The sequence below is a fragment of the Mercurialis annua genome, linkage group LG2, assembly GCF_937616625.2.
Source record: "Mercurialis annua linkage group LG2, ddMerAnnu1.2, whole genome shotgun sequence".
NCBI lineage: Eukaryota > Viridiplantae > Streptophyta > Magnoliopsida > Malpighiales > Euphorbiaceae > Mercurialis > Mercurialis annua.
The window spans coordinates 10,309,801-10,331,919 of record NC_065571.1 but is presented as its reverse complement, the minus strand read 5'-3'; the positions used below and the strand labels follow the sequence as shown (position 1 = coordinate 10,331,919).

Sequence of the window (22,119 nt, the reverse complement as noted above, 5' to 3'; positions counted from 1 at the left end):
TTGCCTGTACTGTTCTATGAATTTGAAGCCAAAACAAGTGTAGAAACAGTTTTAAGACTAAAATACATGTTAAGAGCAAGAGACTTAACAAATAATTTTGAAAATAGTTTCTTTGTTTAGATCATATCTGGCATTCTGTCCATGACTTCTTGAAGAATTACTTTTGTGCCTTTGTAACTTGATTCAGTCTCAGACAGGTTCTTCCTTCTTGAAGCATCTTCAAGCTGTCAATATTATCACCAATTTTGTTAAAATATATTATAATATTTTTTTTTGAGTTCTAGGCTTTTTGAAAATGAAAATGTAATATAAGACTCGATAAATTTCTATGTAATATATGATATATGAGTGTAAGAGTGTAGCTGAGTTGAAACAGTGTCAAAGTCGAGCTTGACTCAAATCTTAAATTTCAAAGCTTGAAACTCTAGTCAAACTCGATCGAGTTCTATTACAGGAGATCAAGCTTGAGGTCAGTAAAAAGCTGAGATTCGACTCAACTCTATTGTCTATAAATAATTTTAATATAAAAATTGGATAAATATTATAAATATATATAACTATAAAAGATACAAGATTGATTAATTAAAATTTGATTAGGCTATGTCGGGTAGAATATCTTAATTTTCAAACTCGACTCGACTATTAACTCTAGTAGCTCAAACTTAGACTCGATTAATATCAAAAAAGTTCAAGTTTGTAAAGACTTTACGATTAGAAATGAGATTACCTCTTCAAATTTGTCAAACAATCTGTTAGCTAAATCAGTAAGAGGCTGCTTATCATCAAGAGAAGCTGCAGAGATAACCTTGTCGAAATCGAAGTACATGAAAGTAGATTTGAGTCTCAAATACTTGCGAACATAGTTCAAAGTGTCTGCCCCAATCAAACCCTCCATTGCCAGGAGATCAAAACTGCATTTTCTTAACCTATACATGCTTCCTTTAACACCAATGTCCGCCATAAACAGTCCTTTCTTTATAAAAGAACGCGTACCCGTTTTCTCATTCGCAATCTCTGCATCAAAAAAATCAATCAATTACAAACCAATTTTTTTAAGACAAGACGGTTCATATCCATCCGCAATTTTAATAATTTCGTCAAACATATCATATTTTTAAAATTGTGACATAAATAACATTTTGACTTTTGCAAATATACCTTCAACCAGAGGTGGAACTAGGATGGAGCCGCCCCACCCCGATTCCAAAGTGTTAGAGATTGATGAGTACGGAATAACTATTTTAAAGAGAATCGGATAATTGTTTTTGAAAAATATGAGCCTTAAAAGTAAAGAAAAAAATCAACCAACATGTCTGTTCGGTTTAAAAATATAATATATATTGCTTAGTCGAATCTGTTTTGTTTTTTTTAAATCGATCAACATAATTATCAAAAACAAAAAGTCAATCAACATAATAGCCAACAACATATTGTTTGATATAAATAAAAAAAAACTCTTCCCACCTGAATAAAATTTATGGTTTTGTCACTGTCCTTAATCGATTTGAAACTCATGTAGTGCAATGTTATATATGTCATGTAAGATTAATTTTATAAACATAGACGTATAGCATCGCAACACATTATATCCAAATTGATTGTAAGAACATTTGACAAACGTCGAAAAAATGATAGTAAATATAACACGAATTTAAAAACATAGTATATCAACGGGCTAAAATTCCCGAACCGAATTGATAGAACTAACCAAAACATTTAGTCAATAGAAAGCTTACTATTTTCAGCAGAAGGGCTAATGAGAGGGAAATCAAGCTGCCAAAAGCCATTATCCTCAGCAAGAGAAATGGCATGACCAGAATTTGCAATAAGAGATATAGAACCAAGGCTTAATGCCAGTCTTCTTGTAGTCTGCATTAATGGCTGATTTTCATCATTTTTCTTGCCCGAAAATGCTATTATAGTTGCTCTTGATCTTTTTATTTTTTGCTTGTTTATAGTAAATTTTGGTATTGCAGGCAGTGTTTCATTGATGGTGTTTAAGTTTGCTAAGTGTGCCATTGATAGAAAATTGAATGGAGTGTGAAGCTTTTTAGTTTTCTGTTATATCTTTTCATGAAAATGTTGGTTACTTCTGACCACCAGAAGGATATCCTTGTTGAGGGCATTTTGGACATTTTTTTTATATGTAATATTTTTTACAAAATGCATTGTTTTGTAGGGTGAGTGTGGTTAGAAACCGATCACTTTATCAAAATATGTCGCAAGAAGAAAAGAGAAAAAAAAAGACCCATTAAATTGTTTTTTCCCTTTTCTCTCTAAAAACAAATTCTTTCCTTCTATCTAAAAAACACAATACTAAAATTATAGTTTTGAAGAGGTATTTTTGGCTTGCTGAAAAACTATCTCCTCCACCTCCTCCATCTTTCTAATGTTTCTTTAATAAAACTCTATATTTATAGGACCCCTATCTTATATGATTAAAAAAAAGTACTATTACAAAAGGTGGTTTTTGTGACCGAAACACCATTACTACCTTAATCTAATGGTTTCTTTTCAAAAATCTATTGATGGAGTTTTTATTTTCCTTCTTGTTTTGATTTGAAGATTTTTCAGTTCGATTAAGAAACTCGAAAGCTTTTTTGATTGGATTAAAATCTCAAATTTAAAACATAATAAAAAAAGTGGTAAGACTGTCGTGGCATACCAATAGAATTTGAAGTTGTTATCTTTTTAAAGTGGACAAGAGTTTTATTATGATTTCAAAGTGGAGAAATCATAATAATATATACTCCCTCCATTCCAATAGAATTTGAAGTTGTTATCTTTTCAAAGTGGACAAGAGTTTTAAGATAAAAAAAGTGGTCAAAGTGAACAACTCTATTGGAATGGAGAGAGTATATATTATATATATTATGATTTCTCTTTTAGGTATAGGTGGCGAATAGAGAGAAGACTTTAGAAATTTAGGATTAAGAATGGTAGCAACGGAGAGCAAGTCTATGATTCATCAAAAAAGAAAAACAGGATTGAGATAAGTCATAATCCTCAAATTCTCAAATCTTCATGGCTGCTTGGCCAGGTAATAAAACAGAAACCATTGACATGAGTACCAATAAATTGACTTAAGTGGCAATATGCCCTTTGAACTTTAAGCAATGGACAATTAACACATATATTAATTTTATGGGCAAATCAGTACACGAATTTGGTAATTATGGATAATTTATCCCATTTTAGCAATTTACCCCCTCAATTTATAAATTAATTGTGTCTTAAATTGGCAATTTTCTCCCTTAATTTGTGAGTTAATTTGTAAAATGGGTTAATTGTCCATAATTATCAAGTTCGTGTACTGATTTGCCAACAAAATTAATTTATATATTAATTGTCCATTGTTTACAAGTTGAAGGGGCAAATTGCTACTTAAGTCCCAATAAATTGATAAACTTTCTTACAAATTTACGTGGGAAATCAGAATATTAGATGCCATCGCCTACTTAGTTCCCCATATAATTAGAAGTTCTTAAAAAAGGGAAACTTCAAAGTTATCCATTAAACATTATTACAAGACATAATATCTTATCCTTTTCTTACTATGAGTCCGAAAAACAAAATGACAAGAAGCACATCATGTTGGTACCGGGCAGGATTAAAAGATAAAGAGAAAATTATGGGATAATTTTTTTTTTTGGAAAATATAACCTAAAATAAACAAAAAAAAATCAAAGTGAAAAATAATTGGATATTTTTTTAAAGAAAAAAATATATAAATAAAAAAACAAATGGGGTGAGTTGATTAAAAAAACATGATATGGCACAACGGTTACGTGTAATAATTTTTCAAAAAAAGAGAGGGAATTTCATAGAAATTTTTTTTACCTTTTTTTAATTATTTTAATTGTATTCTCATCTAAGTTTAATTTTATTAGCACTCTTATTTTTTATTTATACATATCATTTTATTTTCAAACATGTTATTTTTTTCTTTTCTTTTTGGATTATTGTTTTTGGAATTTTTTGTATATGAAATGCATTTTTCTGAATCTTCTCCTTTTGCAGCATGTTCAAGATTTTCTTCTTATGAATCTTATTATTTTTCTTCTCTGTATTTTTTTCTTTTTCTTTCTTACCAATAATCATCAATTAGTATTGACGGTTTTATTCACAAGTTTTTGTTTGAAATTCTACGTTTCATTCTTTTTTTATGATTATAAGTTTAAATTATTATTGTGCATTAATCTAGTAATGTTTTATTATTATTAAAATTATTGAAAACTATTTTTAACAACCGTTTTAGAAATGTTTTTATAAACTATTGAAAATATTATTTTAGAAGCTATTGGAAACTGTTTGAAACTATTGGAAACCGTTTGATTTTTTTTTAAATCGTTTAAAACTATTTGAAATCATGGAAAACTGATTAAAACTGGAAACTGTTTGAAATTATTTTTTAGCAATTGTTCTTATAACTATTGAAAGATATTATTTTAGAAGTTATTGGAAACTGTTTGAAAACGCCTGAACCTGTTGAAACCGTTTGAAATTATTGGAAACCGTTTGAAATTATTGGAAACCGTTTGAAACTATTGGAAACCATTTAAAACTATTTTACAGATTTTCTAAAACTGTGTTTTAGAAACCGTTAGAAACTGTTTCTAATAGATTTTTAATTAGAAAAAAAAATAAATTGATAGTTTTCTATTTTTTCTTCCTTTTGAAAAAAGTGATGATCGTTGGATCTGAATTCGAAGTATAACTTGAAGCTATTTGATAACAAATTAAAAATTTAAGCGGACCTAAAACTAGATTTCAAACTCCTAATAAGTTTTTAAAAAGTAATGATAGAATTATATAAATCAATTTACTGAATTGTTATGAGCTGGAGATTTTAAAGAGAAATTAATTAATTGAATATTTTTTATGTTGATTTGCTAAAGTGTTTTTTGGTTTTTTTTTTTCAATGAGCTGAAGAAGGAGTTTGTTAAATCTCAATCACGTGTAGTAAAAGTGGAGTGTAAAACGAAAGCAGCAGGGTAGGAAACTACACGGGTAGGGTAGGAATTTCAAGTTAGAGAAAGAGGGTTAAAAATGCTAAAAAAAAATTATATAGATATTTTTTTTAAAATCTCTTGGAGGATTAGCCATACTTACATACCCTTTTAGGCTTTTTTGGCTCGCAATTCATATCCGAACAAATTCGGATAGTTCGAGTTCATTTCGAACTTTTTAAATTAATCTTGAATTATTCGCGAATAGCTCAACTAGTAATTCTCTCATGTTAATAAACATTGATTATCTCATGTTAATAAACATTGGAAGACTATTATGAAGTGAACTTTCTATAAATATAATTTAGGTCATAATTTAGAATCTTAGCTGACCTTTTCAATTAGATTGTGTTAATCCATATAGAAGAACAATGATAATAATTCATTTAAGAATTTTTTTTTTCTTTGTCACACCTGGATGAAAAAGAAATACTAACATCTATGTTAGAGTATAGATATTCAAAAAATTATTAATTAAACGCAACTAATGATTAAGATGACATGGAAATGGATAATTATCCTTTTCTGGATATAGATGTTGGAATAAGTAATTACTAAAATCCAATGAAGGGTCCCACATTAATCAATTCAGTCCCATCTTGTTCCTCAGATAATATAATTTCTTAATCCTAAACAAAATAGTACTAATAAACAAAAATAATTAATTAATTCCAATTATAAATTAGGCCATGTATCTTCTTCTTATATATAGACTTGAAGAGAGATATAAAAGAGAAGAAAAAAAATGGTTAAACATGAAGAGATGAAGAAGTGCAGAGTGATGAAAGTAGAATCAGAAGAATCATGGAATTTCTTTATTACTCGAGGCTGTCCTGTAAGAATTCTTTTTATTTCTTATAATTATCCTTCACTAAAACTTTTTTTTTTTACTTTCAAAAGATTTATATATTTTTCCTCCTTTAAATAATTTTTATTTTTTAACTCTTTGATTTTAATAATTTTTTTTTGATGATTAATTTTTACTTTAAACTACTCTATTAATTAATTTTTATTTTCTAATATTATAAATTTATTTATTCTAACATGTCGAATTTTTCTACTTATGCCTTATTCATATCTATGATTTTAGTTTGTTTCATAGAAATAAATTGGCTATCCAATATTAATATTTTTTTATAGAAGACTAATTTTCTTTGACTATATGTATAACATCACATTATATATATTTTCTTTTGTAGCAATTATAATTAAATGATTTTAAAGAAATATTTTATATATGCATGCATAATTTTAGACCATAAAATGAGAGACTTCAAAAATAATAGAATGTGCTAAAGGAGAAATAAATAATTGAATATTTTTAAAAATAAAGGACGATAAAGTCAATAATAATTAAAGACAGAAGATTGGGAATGCAATTATAGATGGAGTGCGAAAATCCCCAACCAAAACATACTTTTAAGTGATGACTTAATTAGAGTCATACAAAATTTGAAACGGGCATAAAAATTGGACTAAATAAAAATTTAAAAAAAACAGTTCAATCGTTGATGAAATATTATCTAATTTATTCATGTAAATATTAGAATTTTGGTTTGAAATTTTTCAAATTCAGATAACCAAAAAGCCGAACAAATTAACAATTCAATATATAATATATTTTATAATATATAGTTTATTTATAGTAAGTTTATAATTAAAATGGTAAGCTTCATATTCGATGCATCAACTAATTTTTTATTAAGCTAAATTATAGTTAAAAAGTAAAATTAAATCGTTTAAAAGTAAAAATATTTTTATTTTCCTCATAAGTTTAAATAAAATCTTCATTGTTTAATTTTAGCTAAAAAGAAAACTAATAAATTATATTTAATAAAATACATGTTAATATCGAATATATTTTTTCTAGATAATATTCGTCACAATTTTTTTTCTAGATAACATTACATTAACTTTAAAATAAATAAGTGAGTTTTTTAATTGAACCCACCAAATAATTTGGTTTAGTTGGGGATCAGTTTGAACTTGTAATATATATAATCGATTTAAAAAAGTTTATTTTGGTCCATTTTTAGTAGATTTCAGACTGAACGGACTAAGTCATCTAGTTTTAGAATTATTAATTTTATAAAGCAAGAATTGACTTGCTAAACAATTTACATATTTGTTTATAGTCATGTGGTGCACACATAAATATTATTTATTTAACATACATTATTAGAGATTATTGAAATTTTGATAGATATTAATATTGTAATAATTTTATATGCTATCCTCTTTTCACATAATTTGTAACTAAAATCTTAATTTGTTTGGAAATTAAATTGTAGATTGCAGTACACTTTACAGCTTCTTGGTGCATGCCTTCGGTGGCCATGAATTGTTCCTTTGAGGAATTAGCTTTGAGTTATCAAGATATTCTGTTTCTTACTGTGGATGTTGATGAGGTCAAGGTAATTTTTTTATTGGATTTAAATTTATGATTATATAATTATTATACTGAACAAATGATTTTTTTTTCTATTAATATTAAATTTTCATAAATTATTTGATATAGATAAAACATTATGCTAAATAACTGTTATATTAAAGATAAAATAATTTTATCAATCTATAACTTTAAATCTTATGTCTGAATTATTGTTGACAGCTTGGGATATTAATTTATCATTGGAAATTTAGAACAGCTATATCCAATCTTCAGTTCTATAAAAATTATTATATTTCTTTATTTTTCAGGAGCAATCAAATAAATTTTTGTCAACAATCCATATTGAATCAGATAGATTCTGAATATAATTGTTATTATTTTATAAAGTTAACAACTGAGACTGCCATGTTTTTTTTTTTTGAAAAAATTATATAAGTTAAAACGATCAAAATCTTAAATATATAAAATTATTTTATCTTTCTAAAATTTGATGGAGAAAAAAGTATCCAATATTTTCTAACCAAATTTCTACAATTACTGAAACTTTCAAACTGTAACTTTTGTGAAGTCATTTAATTCTTACTTTCTGATTTTCTTAATGAAAAAAGTACTACAAAAAATAAATAATGCCAAAGTATATGCTGAAAAAAGAGCTAAATTTTATTCTGTTAAATGGGTCAAACTACAATCCAATGTCACATGACTTCAAACAAGGCAGAGGAAACCTTATCCACAGTTAGAACGACAAATATTAAAATGTCATATAAAAATTCAATCCAGAACATAAACTTAATAATACATCCATTATCTTCCAATTTTAAAGAAAGATGACACTTTTCTCATTGAATATTAAATTTGATAACAAATTTGTGTTTTAAAATAAATATTGCTTTTTAGTTAATGATGTAGATTAGATATTTTTTTAATTTTTTATCGCCACATGACTTGTGTAATTATTTATTTTGGATAAATAATCAATGCTTGATTAAGATGCGATAATTGAAGGGGCATGGGACGACCACTCCCTCTTGCTGCAGACACCATTGGAAATAATAATAAAATTAAACCAATTAATTCAGGCCAATTCAACTAAAAAAAAATCAAAAACAACCATTGATATAATTACTGCTTATGGTTCTAATTAAAAAATGAAAAAAGTTAATTATTAATTTGATTGCATTTTAAACATTATAAATCAAAATATAACTAAATCAAAGAATGTATATTTTCAGTTCAAAAAAAATGTATATTTTATTGAAAATATAGTTATTATCACTTAAAACAAATTTCTTTTTTGGGATTAATTTTGAGCGGGTGCAAACATAAATTTTGACTTGCTTTATATAATTTTTTTAAGTCTGGATGTTATCTAACCATGGAATAGGTATGGAATGGAATAACTATTTCGTATAAAATGTTAATATTTTGCTTTGTTTCATAGAATAGGTATGACTTTAAGGAATAAGTATTCCTCTCAAAAACTAAAGAGTGGTTATTTCATTCCTTATGAAATAGCTATTCTATTCCATACTATTCTATTCCATGAACCAAACATGGCTTTAATTTTAAAAATATGGTCAGAACACGGTACTAGGTCATACCATATTAAAATTTAATATTCTTAATCTAATTTTTTAAGATTGATATAAGAGCTAATTTGATTGCATTTGGACTTGATTTTACATTATCCTAACTCTTTAATGCTATAAATCGCTAATTTGCACCTACAGTTAAATATACAAATAAAAAACTATAAATCTTAGATTGTTAATTTTTTACATAAAAATTTATTTAAACAAACTATATCATTGCCCCCAAGTCCCAACTTGATTCTACTATTAATGTCTTTGGGCCTTGTGGTTCTGAGTATATGCACTAATCCAAGTTTTCATTCATTTATTAGGGAGTGGCTGCAAAAATGGAGGTAAAGGCCATGCCCACATTTGTGCTAATGAGCAAAGGATGTGTTGTTGATAAGGTTGTGGGTGCCAATCCTGATGAGATCAACAAAAGGCTTGCTCAATTTATTTACTCTATTCGTTCATCCAAAACCTAAATTATTTTTTTAAATTATTATTAATGTAATTTCATATTTTTAATTCGATCACATGGCAAATGGGTTTGTAATTTAGACTAACTGAAGTGGGTTTTGGAGATAATTTGTTGGTGTTTATAGTTTTGATTGGATTCTTAGAATATGGAAAAATGTTTTGAGATGTATGATTGTTTTGTTTGGTTGAAATTTTAAATGCTTGTTTTATGTAAACCAACTCTACGATTTTTCTTCAATTGAGAAATTTGTAGTGTTCTCCAATTTTTGCATTTGATTGGTTCTCGTTGAATTTTTGATAATTTAAAAAAGAATTAAGAGCCTTTACTATTCTTTTTTAGAGCGTTCGTGGGTCGATTTAATGCGATTTTATTATAATAATTAATTTAATAAGCAAGTTGGGTATTTGAGAGAAATTCAATTTACCTAAGAATCCAATCAATGCAATAAAAAATATTTAATTTAATTCATATATTTGCAAGTGTCATTGTCATATGAAAGCTAATATTCCACTGAAAAAGCTAAATGAAACTTGATAAAGTTTAATAACTCAATTTATATTCTATCACTCTATAGAAAACAAAAAATTCGAGATCTTTTTAGTTTTAATAATAAAAATAGTTATGTTTAGATAAAAATTAAATTGATCCAATTAGTTAGCGATTAAAAAGGTATTGTCAATTTATGGATTAATTCGAATCGAATTGAATATATGTACACCCTTACTCTTTTCCAAAATATGATGTAACATTTGCAATACAGCTATATATGCATTTTGGTGCACTTTGTTATTTTATAAATTTTAGTCTTTCTAGAAAATAGAACAAAATGAAATCATTTCGTTGTGTCACTAACAATAATAAACTTCCTTATCGAATCAATAGCATTGTAAAGCATGATTATGAGGCTAACATCATAGTTCATTAACAATAAATATAAAACAATTAGAGCAAATATAAAATTCACATCAAAAAGACCATTAATTGTGCTTGTCATGTTCACAATTCTACTTAATGAAAAGACATAGCAATTTTATTTTATTTTATTTTTTCCATTTCAAGAAAAAGACAGGAAGTTAATGTAATGTACATGCTCTTCCTTTTGGCGTTGTGCTCCAATAATGAAACTGTTATTTCGAAGAGAAATTACATGAAAAAGTTGGACCGTTTTTATGCTTTAGCTTTTCTGGTGATGAGAGAACCTCTGGCGGAGTCCGACCACTTTTTTAAGGGCGGAACCCGACCATTTGATAAACTTTCGGGAAGGCTAGTCGCGGCATCTCACCACCCGGACCTTTCACTTAATACGAGCCTTTTAGCGACTCATTCACAAATATTTTTAATAAGTACTCCCTCCATTTTTTTAGTTGTCCATTTAGAAAAAATTACACATACCAAGACAATGCTCATTTTGTCTTAAATTACAAAGAAAAATACTAATATAACCCCACTAGTTAATAAATGCGTTCTAAAGTAAAATATAGAGTCATTTATTAGGCATGGATAAATTTGGAAAATAAAAATTAAAATCATCTTGAATCTCTAAATGGACAACTATTGATGGAAAAATACATTTGACTAAAATGACAACTAAAAAAAATGGAGGGAGTACCATATTGTGGGATATGAGATTCAAATCTAGATTCTTTAAATCTCAAACTTACTATTCACACTTGTAACTAATTGAACCTAGTTGATTCAATAGTTATTAGTGTTTTAGGTTCATATAAGTTAAACCACATTTTTAATTTTTACAAAGAATTGCATCGAATTGATCTCTAATTCACAATTGTATCGACTGAACCAAACAATTTGGTTTGATTTCAAAATCAATAATTGAGATAATAGTTATTCGGTTAAATTATTATAAAGTTGATTAAAAAGGAAGAAATTGAACAAAATTACTTAATTAAATCGAAAAAAAATCAAAATTATGCAAAATAATTGATTGATATAATACACATATTTGATTTTTAATATGGTTTAATTTTAAATGTAAAAAAAAAAAGTCAATCGATGTTGCACAAATAAAATTAAATATATTAAATTTTCTTTAAAATATTTATTTTTTTATAAAATTAATTAGGTTTGATGCGAAAAAATGAAACAAATAAATTCGGCTCGGTTAGATCGAATAGATTGGGACAAAACACACTTTTTTAAATTTTAATATCTTTTAATTAAAATATATTAATTTTTCTTCATTAAATAATAAATAATACTAATATTTAATTCAATTGACCCTACCTTACCTCATCTTACTTCATGAACACAAAAAAATTGACTTGTAAATAGTAATAAGGTCATTTCACAGCTTCCCATTTATAGATTGGACGAATTACAAAACTCACCCATTTGCCTCACTACATGTGTGCTATATTCCATCCTTTATTTTATCCTCTCCTCACTTTATGACAACACTGTGCCTATGGTTCCATCACTATTTATTCAACGCAAACCATTGGCTCGTTCTGCAACATATTAATGGGACCTTTTTATTATAAAAATAATATGACATTTTTTTTTGATTTGGTAAAATAATATGACATAATTGGTGTGTATTACTTTTTTTTGCCAGATTCATTGAAAATCAGTCTCGTACCCAGCCACACAATTTGGACTAGGGAATCGTTACAAAAAAACCACATTTCAAAGGGCTTATTTTGGCTAATATATGAGCCATCCAGTTAACATCCCGTCTAACAAAACTAAAAAAAAAGCTAGACTGCTGTGAATATAAGGCTTGACAATCCTAAACTATAACTTTACAATTTTAATTAACTTGAGCTGTTCCGTTAACATCAATAATACTTTTCGCATCCCCTTCAAAAATAACAAAATTGTGGCGAATATGACCTGTCAAAAAGATCGCATCTCGCATCGCCAAAGCTTCTACCGAGTCCGGGGAAGGAACATTAGCGAGGTACCTAGAAATGGAGTAAAGAATTGAACCCTATGATCACTCGTTACACAAGCTCACATTTAATTTTTGAAAATCCATTTGCAATAAAAAATAGTCATCCAACTTGTAACATTATACAAAAGAATTATATAATACAACTGTTGTATCATATTATTTATATGACAAATTAATAATGTATTAGTTGTGTAAAATATTTAATAATAAAAATATAAATAATAATTTTTTTTACCACAAACATTTATTAATTTATTATAAATATGATATTAAACAATGGAATAAACACTCCTGTATAAATGATTTGGCTCGATACGTATGCTTAAAAATGGAACTAAATCCCTAAATGGTGTAATGGCTTAAAATTTAAAATGTTTGGACCAAAATCTTCTAAGAGGTATATAATCTAAGAATAAAAATTTCCTACAAACTATGCTGCAGGAAGTCCTACAACCTAGACATGTGGCGACTTCCTGCAGCATGGTTTGTAGGAACTTTTTATTCATAATCTAATCGCTCTTTGGAAAATCTACTCAGCATAAAATGAAATGGAGATTCTTTTATATATATTTTTCCCATAGAAAATAAGACAAAAAAACTTAATATAATTTTTCTTTTCTGTTTTCTTTTTAACTATTATTATCCTTTTCTTGTGTTCTAGTTATTTTTTTATTGTTAGTCAGTAATTTATGCTCCCGTAAGCTATTTTCAGTGACAGATTCAATTTTTTTTTATAAGATAGACAAAATTATATTAAAAGTTAATAAGATAAGCAAAATTGACAAAATATAAATATTAAAATGGGCAATACTTTATATTTTAACACAAAAAAATTATACTATTAAATTATATATATATACTTCCTCTAAAATTCAAATTAATAAGGTGGGAAACTGTATATTATTTTCTAACTCCGTCCCTGATTATTCCTATATATTTTTGTCCTATAAACATGTTGTATAAAATGTTAAAAAAACTATTAAATAATTTAAAATTTAATAAAAATCATACTATATTATAAAGTGGATATTTGACATCAATTTTGCTTATATTACAACATTAATAATAAGGAAAAAATTAAAATTATTAGTTCATATTTTATTAAGTTTCTAAAACTACAAATATTTTTAGATATAAATATTTAATTAATAAATATATAAACAGCTACTCCTCAGAAGCTCTAACAAAGAACCAATTTGAAACTATTAATTAAGAATTATGATTGATACATATTTATAGCTTGATACAACTAGTTCAAGTTGTTCAATTCAAACTATTAATTAATTTAAATAAAGTTAATAATTAAATTCTAAATATTATAAGCAACTCAAGTCACTTCACACTCTTCTCTTTTATGTTCAATTTAAAGCAATAGCACTCAAATAACGTCATATATTACTCATGACAGTTCAGATCGAACTAGTCCAATTATTTTAGACCTAAATCAGCAATTCAAAATAATTAAACTAATTAATTTAATGTTTAATCGCATAAAAAAATCATAAACTTTCGCTTGTTTTATAAATTTGACACCAACTTTAATTTTAGCAAATTAATACATAAACTATTAGTTTTTTGCAATTTTAGACAACTAGTAATTTTCCGTCAAAAAAAAATGCTAATGTGTACACTGGAATAACCACTGTTCCGGTGTCCATATCAGAATTTTCTTACGGAAAATTATTCGGTTCTAAAATTGCAGAAAATTAAAAGTTGGTGTATTAATTTTTTAAAATTAAAAATTCATGTTAAATTTAAAAAATACGGTAAAATTCATGATTTTCTACGCTATTAAATCTTAATTTAATAGTTAAATTCAAAAAGTTTTAAATCATTTAAATCATTAATATATTTTTAATATAAAGAATCACTTTGAAAATAATCATAGAAAAACAGGCAAATGATTTTTTTTTCAAAAAAAAGGACTAATGCGATATTTGTAAATTAAAAATTTATTTAATGTATTTTCACAAAATAAATTAACCAATCAGAAATTTTATATATGTAATTGGGCTATTTGTATTTTTACATGAGAAAATTACATTCTACACCTTTTTTTTGAAATTTCTATAAAAATATGCTTTATCATGGTGGTGCTGTAAATATATATATTTTAAAATATCTCATTTTTCAATAAGTTACCCCATAATTTACCAGTAATCTATCAAAAAACGTATTTTCCAAAAAAAACAATTAAAGTATATTTTTACAAACATTTAGCTGAAAATAGGTATTTTTATAGAGAAAATTAGGGAAAATACTCTATTTTCTAAAATAATAGTAAATTATACCTCAACAAGGAAAAAATAGAGAAAATACCTCATCTTTTTAGTACTTTTATTTTTTTACTCTAACATCTTTTTTATTATAATAATACTTTTTTTTATTATTTTTTACTCTAACCATTTTATTTTTACTCTAACATGAGTATCTCACTTTTTTTCTCAGATTTTCTACTCTCTCTCTCTCTCTCTCTTTTTCTCTTTCTTCTTCTTCTTCTTCTTCTCCATTTGTCTTCTTCACCATTTTTTCTTTTTTTCGTTTATTTTTTTATTCTTTATCACGCCGCCGTCGTTCCTTCAACGATCCGTCGTTGCTCCGCCTTCGTCCCGCCTTCGCTTTGTTTTCACGTCGCCGTTGATTTGCCGTTCTTCCACATTTTAGCGATTTTTTTTCTTAACTCGTGGTGATTATTACGATTTATTTTAACTCTCAGATCTAAAAAAATTGTTCTTGAATTTTTTCAGTTTAAGATCTGAAAATCTGCATTAAAAACGATTTTATGATGAAAGAAAACAATTTTCTGCAGAAAAAACGATTTTCTGCAGAAAACAGCTCCTGGTTATCATATCGTTATCACTATGACGTTATCATATCATTATCATAACACTGCAGAGAAAAATATTTTTCTAAAAAAAACAGTTTCTGATTATCATATGAGTATCACTGTATTATCATGTAGTTATCATAATATTGCAGGAAAAAAAGATTGTTTATAGAAAATAATATTTGATTATCATATTGTTATCATAACATTATCATGTCGTTATCATAGCATTATCATATGATACCGAGATGATAATATTTATGGTACCTATATGATAATGTTATGATAATATCTATGATTATGTTATGATAAAACAATATTTGATTATCATGTCAGTATCAGTATATTATCATGTTGTTATCATAACACTGCAGTAAGATAACTAGATGATAATGAAATATGATAATGTTATGATAATATCTATGATTATGTTATGATAAAACAGTATCTGATTATCATCTCAGTATCAGTATATTATCATGTTGTTATCATAACACTGTAGTAAGATAACTAGATGATAATGAAATATGATAAGATTATGATAATTGGATGATAACGTGCGCAAAAATATAATTACAGAAGGATTTATGATAACCAGATGATAACGGAGTAAAATCATAAATATTTTTAAACCCAGAGTAAAAACATAAATCTGAAAAAAACGTGAGGTTTTTTCTGCAACTTTTCCATGTTGAGGTAAAATGTGCAAATATTTTCATTTTTGGAGTAAATACCTAGAGAAAATTACGGATTAATTAAGAAAGCGGATGATCTTTTCTCAAATGCCAACCCACTGCAATCTTTTCTCTTATAACAGATGCATTTTACAATAAATAGCTTAGCTGGCGAAATTATTACATTTTATACCCATCTCTCTTCTATCAATACTTTTTTGCTGTGTGGGTTCAATCAAATAAAAGCAATGTCTTTTCTTCCTTTGGATTCTCCGATCAACGACGGTCTGCCATTTTCTCAAACATCTTCTCTCTAATCATCATAAAACATGTATAAAGTCTCTTCCTTTTTCATAATATACAATCATTATTAAATTCATTTGGTTGATTCATTCAGTTGATTTCAAAATTCCAATACCCACAAGTTTTAAATGGCACCAAGCACAATCTGTAAAGCGATTATAGATGTAGAAGATCAAACATGCATAAGCATAGCTAAAGTGGCTGGTTTTTTTCTAGTTCTGGAGTTACTTATTGATACTTTATTTTCTTCAGGCGAAGAAAGAAGCATGGCGAGAATAGAACAACAAATAAAAAAATTGCTAATAACAGTCCCAAGAAATGAAGATCTAAAAAACTCAGCTAATGGGTTAGCAAAAATGAGTCTGAGTCCCCGAGACAAGCCACCAAAAATCCCACCATCTGCTCTTTCTATAGTTTTTGTGCACACAATTACAGTTAAAAAAAGCCGAAAGGAAAACTTAGTTTTTGTTGAAAAGCTTTGATCTTGGATGAAAGTAATTGAATTAAATTTGTGGTTTAAATCTGTCCAAGTTGCTAATAAAGAAGCTGAGGAACAAGACCGTAGAGATGGGTATCTTTGTTGTGATGATTCTGCTATTTGCTTTTTGGTTTAATTTTATGGCCTTAATATGCATATGTTTGTTTGGTTAATTTTGATGATTATCGGGATCTGGGTGGCTTAAAGTTTTGACATGAAGAATGGTAATGCTTAGTCTAATCACTGCTTTGACATTTGTTACTGCAACATAATTTGCAACTAGATTTTATTTGGGTAGTTTCAGAACTATGGTTCTTTCTACTAATATGATCAATTTTGTTGGTTTTGTATGATATTAGGGGACTGTGTTTTGTGAATTTGTGAGATTGGAAATGACAATGGTTTTCATGCTCTTTTGGGTTTATTTGATGAACATTCAATCCCTTGGGTTTATCCTTTTATTTCAAAGAATGTAAATAAAAGGATGTGGCTGAGCTGGTTCGGAGATGTATCTGTGTTGTTTTTTAGATATATCTGAAATATTATCAAGATGTATATGACTTGTTTCTGAGATGTATCTGAATTATTTTTGAATTTTGATTTTTTTATGTAAACTAGAAAATTACAAATATTTACATTTTTAATATAACTTCGTATGTGTAAAATTAATTTCAACAGGTGATAAATTTAATGAAGACATTATATCATGTATATACGTATTGGATACATCAACGATACATCATATATACACCACTAATACATTGTGTATAAATCGTCGACGCATCATAAAATATTCCATTAATACATTGTAGATACATGTTTTTTTTATTATCTTTTCAACAAAATGAATTTCGTAGATACACCATTGATTACAATTTTTATAATCTATCTCCAATTTAGAAGGATTATTTTCAACAAAATAAATTTCAAAATGATCGATACATGTGTGTATTAGTAATACATAGGTGATACAGTTTCGATACATAGCAAATACATAGATGATACATGTTTAATTTTTTTGAATTATTTTAACAAAATAAATTTTAAAATAACCGATATATCATTGATACATCATAAATACACCATCGATACATCAAAAATATAGAGGTGAAAAATTAATAATAAAATTTTAATATATTACCGATTTGTCATTTATCTTGCAATACACTGTAAATACATAGTCGATACATCGTAAATACATTATAAATATAAACAATAAATTGAGCTAAAAAGCAAAACCTCGTGCAACATGGAAAAATAAAAGGACGGAGCAAACATCAAATATTTAATAGGAAGACACATTTTTTAAATACATATTAAAAACAATTCATATATATACTTTATATATGATAGATATATATTTTTTTAATACATAATATATTATATATAAATTTTTTGTAACGTAATTTATGCATTTTTAAAGCATGTGATACATATATTTTTGAATTTAAAATATATTATACATGCACCTCAGATACACATATATATAGTACATAAAATAATATGTGTGTATATATATACACACATATATTTATTTGTTTTTGTTTTTAAAAATATGAGAAAATGAATCAGTGACACATTTCAGATACATAGCAGATACATATCAGACACATAGATGATACATTTTTTTATTTTTTTTACATGCTGACACGCGCTGACGCGTGACTGACGCGCGTGTCAGACGCGTGGCAGACGCACGTCAGACGCGTTTCTGACGCGTTTTTGACTATTTTTAACACGTTTTGACTTTTTTTCTTGGTTTTGAATGTGCCACGTGTCTCTTATTTAGTGGTTGGGTAGAAAATGTAAAGTTTTTCCTTATTTTGTCATGAATGTAAATTTTTGATTTGGTGTGTATTTTTGTAAACTCTTATTTAAATAGTAATATTTTTGTGGTTTTCTCAAATACCTAATGTTCCCATTTTTATAAAAGCCCATTATGTAATATGAGTTGGGCTTAAAGAGCCCATAAAGAAATCTAAGTGCGCACGATGACGAAACTTCACACTGACCACCTGCACCAAACACGCCCGCCCCCCTCTCTCTCTCAATTTTAACCCGACACAAAATTATAGCAACGCTCTATAAACGAAAATACCGTTAAAAAAGAATAAAAACTATTACTAATTCCCCCATTTTCTTTTCTTTTCTTATCAGCCAAACACGCCACAACCGGTTCAGCCGGCGATTCGGAACGTAATTTTCCGGCGAAATTAGGAAAAATGGTGTCACCGGAAAACACGAATTGGCTGATGGAATATGGGCTGATCGATGATATACCTGTTCCTGGCTTCTCTTGGCCTGTGCAAACCCTAAATGGTTCTTCTAATGTCAGGTAAATTGAAATTCTAATTTTAATTCAAGGTCTCCTTTTTGTGTCTATTTATCATTTCAAGGGTATATTTGTGGGAAAAAAATTTGAGGGAATTTTTTTGGGAATTTTTTCTCAGTTTGTGATTTTTTTATTAGTTAATTGTGCTTATTAGTGTATGGGTAGGTGTAATTTATTACTGAATCTATCTTATTGCAATTTGACATCTTGTATTGGTATCATAGGTATTTTAGTTTAGTAATCTTGGCTGGTTATTTGCTTTTGATTTATAGAATTCACACTATAAAGATTTTTTATTTACTTTTTTTTTTCGATTTCATTGTTTTTATTAGCTAATTATCGGTCATAGCTTGTTGGTGTTTTTCTTCCTATACTGTTTAAGGTGTTGAATTGTATAGAATTAGCTGAAAATTTATAACAAAAGAATTGGACTTTAGTAACTGGAGAACAGGAGAAGGGTTTTTTTTTTGCCCTCATGGGTCAATACTATCAATTACTCCCGCCAGTCCATAATATTTGTCGCATTTGGCCATTTTCACATAAATTAAGAGAGTAATAAATGTCTTAATTTGTAGATACTTTTACTAAATTGTCCATATTAATAACTACTATTTTTATGTTTGACTTGACCTTTTAACCTTACTAAGTTATTTATTACTAGGGATAAATTTGGAAAAATAGCAATTAATGCTTTCTTAAAACTCTAATGTGACAAAAATTATGAACCAAAAAAAATTCTCAACTGCGACGAATATTATGACCGGAGGGAGTATTTATTTTTATTGGTAATTGTAGGCATTCATCTATTTGGGAGTTTTATTGGTTTTTTGTGTACAGTCTAGGTGATTAAGTCATGAAAGTGTGCTTATGGTATGAGTTTGATATCTGATAGGTTTGATAGGTATAATGTGGTTTTGCAGTAGAGATGATTTCGTTTCTTGATTCTTGTCTTCTCTGAGTGGGAGAGTGATTCTATTTGAGTTCCATTACAGTACCATGTAGCAGTAATAGTAGTTTCATCGAACGTACTTTTCACTCCCAATCAGTGCCAGGTTATAAGGTTTGTGGATTTACTATCGATTAATTTGTATGATATTAACTTCAACAAAATATGAGGGTGAGTAACACCTGTCCAAGGCCTTATTATCGATTTCTGCTTTTTTGAAGATTGATATAAAGGGTTGATTTTGTGTATGCTTGATGGTTTGTGTTCTGTGATCATGTTTGCATTCATGTGACATCAGATTTGCATTTCTTTTGTAATATGTTATTATCTTGCTTTTTTATTGGTGCTATTTTCACAGCCTAATCAAATATTTATTTTTGAAAATGTCTTCCTAGTGCGGAAATTGATGGATCGTTTGGGGATGTTGACACCCATAAGGATTCCAGCTCCAAGAAGAGGTATGCTCGTTTCAGATTACTATGTTATATTAGTCAGTAAAGAAACTTAGTTCTCTTTTTTGGTTGTAAATTGTGGTCACTAGTTTTTTGTGAGACTATTGAGATTTATTCGCTTTGTATATAGTTCATTTGAAAGTGCTAGAAACTAGAAATGAGAATCGGGCCTACCTTTTTTTCTTATTCCTTTTATTGTGACATGACAACAGTGGGATGTTGTATCAGATGCTTAAATAGCTTTCTGAAACCAATAAAATCTTTAAATTCCCTTCTGTTTTCAATCACTGCAAGTTGCAGTCATGCTATCCAGTCACTGTCTTACTTTTGAGTCTACAAATAATGGACCTGTAAATGTAGAATATCTATTCATTAAATCTTTTGCAAATAATCTTTGAATTTGCTTTGCAGTACTCGTAAGATTACAGTTGACTTTATTGCATTAGCTGAAGTACTATGCTTTTCAGTAGACTAGAGCCATGAACATGATTTCCCAATTAATACTTTTTTGGAATGTCGAGAGTTAGATAACCTGATTATTTCTTAATTCACTTCTCATCCATTTCCACCAACTACTCTCCTATTTGATAGAAGCTAAATACAAACTTATGCTTTTTATTTATCTATCTTATATATGTATATTTTTGAACTGCGTCTCATATTAATTATAGCAGAGGAATGTTTTCCTATCACTGTCTCTCATTTAAGGTCGTACTTCCTACTGCAGGGGCAGATCTGAATCATGTAGTGCTTCTAGCTCCAAAGCATGTAGGGAAAAGCTGCGGAGGGATAGATTAAATGACAAGTACTTCCTTATTCTTTCCCCTTGTTTTTTCTCTTGTTCTTTCTTTTGAGGCACATATTTTTTGTAATCTTTGTGATTGCTAGGTTTTTGGAATTGGGCTCTATCTTAGAGCCTGGAAGGCCCCCTAAAACAGATAAGGCAGCAGTTCTAATTGATGCTGTCCGAATGGTGACTCAGTTACGAGGTGAAGCTCAGAAGCTGAAGGACTCAAATTCTAGTCTTCAGGAGAAGATTAAAGAATTGAAGGTGAATTTGTTTTCATCTGTTTTCTTTGTGTCTTGAACTTTTCTGATGTTCAGCGTAGAGTTCTGATTGGTTACTGGTGTCTATATTATTAAACTGCTATTTTGCCTTGTTTAGACTGAAAAGAATGAGCTTCGAGATGAGAAGCAGAGGCTGAAGGTGGAGAAGGAGAAGTTAGAGCAGCAGCTGAAGGTTGTGAATGCACAACCGAGTTTTATGCCTCCTCCTCCTGCAATGCCTGCAGCATTCGCTGCTGCTCAAGGCCAAGCAACGGGAAACAAGTTGGTGCCTTTCATTGGTTATCCAGGAGTAGCCATGTGGCAGTTTATGCCGCCTGCTGCCGTGGATACCTCTCAAGATCACGTGCTTCGTCCTCCTGTTGCTTAAGCGCACAACCGAAAAATGCAACCTACAAATGCTCCGGGTTTGCATTTTGCACCAAAAAAAGAAGTATTTGTTTTGTCATTGTTCTTATCTGTATTAGTTTTGGAGTCCGGAGTGGATTGGTGGATGATTGACCATATATCCGATCTGAATTTCTATGTTTTATTACTGGTGCGCATGTATATTTCAATAAGTTCTATCTAGCAATGTGTGTTTTTATCGGAGCTTCCGTTAGGAGTTATATAGCCATTGACACTGTCCGTCCTTGAGTTATGATGTTAAGGGTAGGCTCATTAGGTTTGGCTTAG

General features: G+C 28.1%; 3 protein-coding genes across 3 annotated transcripts; 2 read left to right on the top strand and 1 right to left on the bottom strand.

The window, feature by feature from the left end:
- Window positions 1–38: 38 nt before the first annotated feature.
- On the bottom strand, window positions 39–2,076 carry LOC126668914 (photosynthetic NDH subunit of lumenal location 3, chloroplastic). The gene is made up of 3 exons (XM_050362144.2): window positions 1,737–2,076; window positions 728–1,014; window positions 39–224 (listed from the first exon to the last, which is right to left on the bottom strand). The coding sequence occupies exons 1-3, from the start codon at window positions 2,017–2,019 to the stop codon at window positions 117–119; spliced, it is 678 nt and encodes a 225-aa protein (XP_050218101.1). The 5' UTR covers window positions 2,020–2,076; the 3' UTR covers window positions 39–116.
- A 3,648-nt stretch (window positions 2,077–5,724) lies between these two features.
- LOC126670022 (thioredoxin-like protein CXXS1) lies at window positions 5,725–9,532 on the top strand. Its single transcript, XM_050363672.2, has 3 exons — window positions 5,725–5,844; window positions 7,301–7,423; window positions 9,305–9,532. The coding sequence occupies exons 1-3, from the start codon at window positions 5,755–5,757 to the stop codon at window positions 9,455–9,457; spliced, it is 366 nt and encodes a 121-aa protein (XP_050219629.1). The 5' UTR covers window positions 5,725–5,754; the 3' UTR covers window positions 9,458–9,532.
- Window positions 9,533–18,692: 9,160 nt separating this feature from the next.
- On the top strand, window positions 18,693–22,030 carry LOC126669484 (transcription factor ILR3). The gene is made up of 5 exons (XM_050362962.2): window positions 18,693–18,984; window positions 20,323–20,385; window positions 21,107–21,184; window positions 21,268–21,430; window positions 21,545–22,030. The coding sequence occupies exons 1-5, from the start codon at window positions 18,872–18,874 to the stop codon at window positions 21,812–21,814; spliced, it is 687 nt and encodes a 228-aa protein (XP_050218919.1). The 5' UTR covers window positions 18,693–18,871; the 3' UTR covers window positions 21,815–22,030.
- Window positions 22,031–22,119: the final 89 nt, after the last annotated feature.